Source organism: Chenopodium album, chromosome 5, assembly GCF_948465745.1.
Source record: "Chenopodium album chromosome 5, dcCheAlbu1.1, whole genome shotgun sequence".
Taxonomy (NCBI): domain Eukaryota; kingdom Viridiplantae; phylum Streptophyta; class Magnoliopsida; order Caryophyllales; family Amaranthaceae; genus Chenopodium; species Chenopodium album.
Genome location: NC_137838.1, coordinates 314007 through 319022, shown reverse-complemented (window position 1 = coordinate 319022; position 5016 = coordinate 314007). Strand labels below are relative to the sequence as shown.

The window sequence follows — 5016 nt, the reverse complement described above, 5'->3', positions numbered from 1 at the left end:
TATTTTTGAAGGAAGCACATACTTACATTATAATTTATACATATATGAATTTAGTTTTCTTATTTTAATTTATTTTTACATTTGCAAAAACATAACTTACTTTGTATATAATTTAAATTCATGCAATACACACCATCTTATCTATTCCTTTTAGTTTGTCAAATTTGTGTTTTTTTTCCTTTGATTTTTTTATGCATATGTTTAAATTTTAATATGTTTAATTATGCGTTATTTTAAATAAAATAAGTTTGACACCTAATCAACTCATTTAAAAACTTTATTCACAGCTACATTAGTAATAGACTAATAGACAAAACATTTTAGCTCTTTTAGTTGACAAGTTAGAAGCAAATTATTATTATGATAGGGATTGGAGAGGCCGTTTATAATTTGAAATAATTAACAACATTTTTCATGTATCTTATTAGGAGGAATATATAAATAAAACATATTTTTTTTAGCTATAATGGAATCAAATTCTCCTTTTTTAAATAAATGATTCAAAAGTATTTATCAATTATCAAAAGTGCAAAAGTATAAAACAGCAGCGAACTTATAAATAAAAATAAGAAAAAATAAAAATGAAGGAAGAATGGAATTATTATAAAGCTCATTCACTATTTTAATTTACAATTTTGTAGCCCTCCTTCTCAAGACAAAAGGCAATAACTTTGCATTTCTCATAGACTTAAATTTTCTCATTTTTTATTATCACTTGTCATAATTTTCTCATATTACATATTACTCCGTAATATATTTTCGCATCAAACGTGTAACACAAAGATTTTTTTTTTTAATTAGTTTTTTCAAATTAATTACTGTCAATAAAAAGCAAATACTCACATTATATAGAATATAATGAATATACATTCTTATTAAAACCCAAAGCAAAAATGATCCAATTGAACAAGTTTTACCAAGTGTAATATATAGCTTTGTCGTCTTCAAAATTAGAAATAATATCAAGCCTACGAAAGTCACCATTCAAATCCAATATAACTTGAATTAAGCATTTTATGACATAAAGAATTCAATTATCACAAAGTAACACAATCACAATATTCAAAATACACTCAAAAGTACGAGAGTTTTACTCGTTAATAAAATGGATTAAGTTACTCACACAAATCTTCAATCAAGTAATATCACTATCCTATCAGTAATTTTCCAATGACCTTATCATCAATTTCTTAAATTGACGAAGTCTTATGTTACATAATTAAAATAAAAAGTTGCAGAAAAGTTTAGTAATAATAATACTAATCTATAATCCATTAATTTTAATCCTAAAAAAAAAAAAAAAAAAAAAAAAAAAAAAAGTGGGGGTGGGAAATAGCATAAAAAGGATCTGCCTTTTGACGAGCCACGTGTAGATGAGGAATGAGGATCCCGTTTACACGAATCCGGTTAAAATCCCGCGTTATTTTTGTAAGTTGTACTTGTACTACTCCTTTAGCCGTTCTCCACATAATACAATCTTGTACAGTATGAAAACGTCGACAATAAGCTCCCTATGAAATTATATATTTTATTTTATGAAAACAATAATAAAATAGAGCCAATGAGAAGGCGGTCCAAAATGCATTAAATGCGGCAGAAAATTAAAAAACCGTCCAATTTATTCACTAGACCCGTACTTTGCAAGCCAACCCTCTTCTCCTCATTTTCACCGGCATTTCCCGGTCTCCATCACTTGTACCTGTTTCCCACACTTATATTTCCCCTTCATTTCTCTTTCTCTCTCTCTCTCTCCTATTTTTTAAACCAAACAGTCCCTTCTCCCTTCCCCCCCTTCATTCTCTCTTCATATTTTCTCTCTCCTCTATAACCTCAAATGAAGGAGGAGAGGATTGTTTCTCTTTGAAAATTTGATGGATGATAATAAGCATAAGATAATTAGTGTTGAAGAAATAGGCGGTCCGAAAATGATAGATATCACCAACAACAGTAGTACGAACAACAACCACCTTAGTCATAGTATTAGTAGTACTAATACTAGTACTAGTAATCTCTCTATATTCTCCGATCAGATGATGTTCGGATACAACAACAACAGCTTATTCGACGTTGCGGCCGCTACCCCATTGGATATGTTGATGATGAGTAGTTTTGACAAAGGTAGTAATAATAACAACAACAACAACAATTATTTGGGGTTTATGGATATGCTTGGATTCCAAGATTATTTGGGCGGCGGCCCAACTTCCTTATTCGATCTGCTCCCACCCACCAATATTGCTACAACACTACCATCAACAGCAACGACAACGGCACAATCATCACCTCAAGTGATAGTGCAGCAGCATCAGCAGCAGCCGCAGCTGGCTGTGAAGACGACTCAAGTAGTAGATCCGTGTTTAAGCGGTTGTTCAACAGTGGTCGTACCCGGGGAATCATCTGAGGCTGCCAATACCCCCGCCACCCCTAATTCTCTTTCCATCTCTTCGTCGTCGTCGGATGCTGTCAACGATGACCTGCCTCAACACCAGAGTAAGACTGCCGACGATGCTCATGATCATCATGAAGAGGACAAGTCTAAGAAACAGTATGCTTCTTCTTCTTCTTCTTCTTACTTTTTTTCTTTTTTCAAATTTTTAATATGTGTCTTAAATTTGTACACATAATTAATTTATTTATAATTATGTTGGAAAATAAAAAAGAGGCCGAAAAAATTCATGTGAAAAGAATTTTTTTTTTTTTGGTTGATTGAGCATATACATACATATGTGTATAATCCCGTGCTCTGTTTACTCTTGACTAACTACTTAGTCAAACCTGATTTTATGGGGGATAATTAAAAATTGAAGAGATGAATAATATCTGGTCAATGGGATTTGGTTTTTTTCATTTGAATTTATAGCTGATTCCTTAATTACTAAGGACTTGTATTTTTAATTTTTATCAATTTAAATTAATTTTCATATCATGATTTTAATTTTAAATTGTTTTTGTACTATTGTGTGGTGGTATGAACATAGGTTGAAACCAAAGAAGAAGAACCAGAAAAGGGCCAAGGAGCCGAGATTCGCGTTCATGACAAAGAGCGAGGTTGATCACCTTGATGATGGCTACCGTTGGCGAAAGTACGGCCAAAAAGCCGTTAAGAACAGCCCTTTTCCACGGTAATAATTACATTATACTTAAGATGGAGCTCATCATTTAGGTTTGTACTGTGTTTGGTATTAAAAGTTATTGATTTGCAGGAGCTATTATCGTTGCACCACAGCAGCATGTGGGGTGAAGAAGCGAGTGGAGCGATCTTCTGATGATCCATCCGTGGTGATGACCACCTATGAGGGGCAACATACTCACCCGTGTCCGGTGATGACTCGTGGAGGGATTGGTATTGGCATCGGGATGGGGATGTTCTCGATGCCAAACCATCTGAATCAATGCAGCACCGCTCCCACCACCCCATCTGCTTTTGGTGGAAGCGGTGCTGCTGCATCCTCCACTCTTCTCTTCCCACACCCTCAACACTACCATCAGTCTAACAATCTCTATTCTCAACATCAGCAGCAGCAATTTCCGAGTTTCTTTCATAACCCAACTCCAACTTCCTTGAGCTTCTCAGCTAGTGGTGGCGGCGGCCAACAACAGCCTAACTCGATTGCTCTTCATAGAGACATGCGTCCTCCTTGTTCTTCCTCCTCGAACCAGGTTAGAGATGATGGACTTCTTCAGGATATTGTGCCTTCGCAAATGCGTAATGATCAACAACCAACTAAAGAAGAATAGAAAATCTCGGTTTTTATATAAATTCTCTATTCAGATAAAACTATGATGTTGGGATTTTTGTCACATAGTAGTAATAGTAGTATATCCCTTTCCTTTTTGTGTCTTTATCATTTGCTTAATTAGTTTTAAGTAGGCATATTAGCGCGCTAACTTTCCAAGGAGGAGGAAGAGGAGGAGGAAGGAGACCTAATCTTCATCGTTTCTTAAGATCAGAGGCCCTCAGTAATCTTGGTTGAAGATTCTAGTTGAGGGGTATGTAAACACTTTCATGGTAGATTGGGTTCATGAAATTCCTATATTCTTTTCTTCTTTTATATTTTCTGTATATCAGGCTCTTTCTTAATCAAATCTCAGTTATTATGAAGATTATTCAGCAGTAATTTTTTACTCTTTTAGATCATATATATATATATATATTGCTTTTCATTTTATCTATTTATGGTGTATAAATGGTATTTTTTTTTTTTAACCTCAGTAGCTATCTAGGGTTAGGGTTTTGGAATTGAGCATATATTTTTGGATGAGTGCAACTTTCAGAGCATTAGCTTCTCTTTTTGTGTGCCTGAGACTTTAAAAGGGAGTAATATATTGGGGAAATGAAGACAATTGTAGCATTACCCAAGCTTTGGAAATTGTACCTGTGGCTTTTTTCCTTGTTGAAAGCAAATAGAATAAGGAACCCTAAAGATGATGGAATATACATATATATTGAAGTTGTAGTTTAATCTTCTCATTTTAGATTTTGAAGCCAACCTTTATTAGCACTTTTCTTTAAGTGAGTTTGTTAATGGTAGGGTTACGCATATACGTGTTCAGATGACAAACCGTCTATGTATGTTTATTATGTTTTTATCCAATGTTTAGTTTTCGGTGTAAAGAGAATTACAGACTTGATGAGGGTAATTAAATAATTAATGGTATAGATGAGATTCACTTTCAAAATCTAGTATCACCTCAAATCTGTAACTGACCAAATTCTTACGAAGTTACGAGTAGGTGTATGAGTATAATTATAAACTTGTTCATAATCGTGAAAGTAGTGTTCAAGCATATTTTCCCTATTGTTTTACATTTGTGGTACATGAAGAATTTGACCTTTTATTAAGACTTTGAGTAATTTTGTATGATCCCTTGAATTGTGCAAAGTCTAAAGCTGACTGTTGACACTTACCTTTTAAAACGAGATAGAGTATATGGAACAATTTGACAAGGGAATAATATTTAAGAGAACATTGATCATACAGTGTTCCTTGTACTATGGAACAATTTTTTCTTTCT

The 5016-nt window shown here is 33.6% G+C and overlaps 1 protein-coding gene across 1 annotated transcript; it reads left to right on the top strand.

Moving 5' to 3' along the window:
• The first annotated feature begins 1568 nt into the window (after positions 1 to 1568).
• LOC145629925 (uncharacterized) lies at positions 1569 to 4104 on the top strand. Its single transcript, XM_081682165.1, has 3 exons — positions 1569 to 2545; positions 2979 to 3122; positions 3204 to 4104. Exons 1-3 carry the CDS (start codon positions 1872 to 1874, stop codon positions 3736 to 3738), a joined length of 1353 nt encoding a protein of 450 aa, XP_081538291.1. The 5' UTR covers positions 1569 to 1871; the 3' UTR covers positions 3739 to 4104.
• The last annotated feature ends 912 nt before the right edge of the window (positions 4105 to 5016 follow it).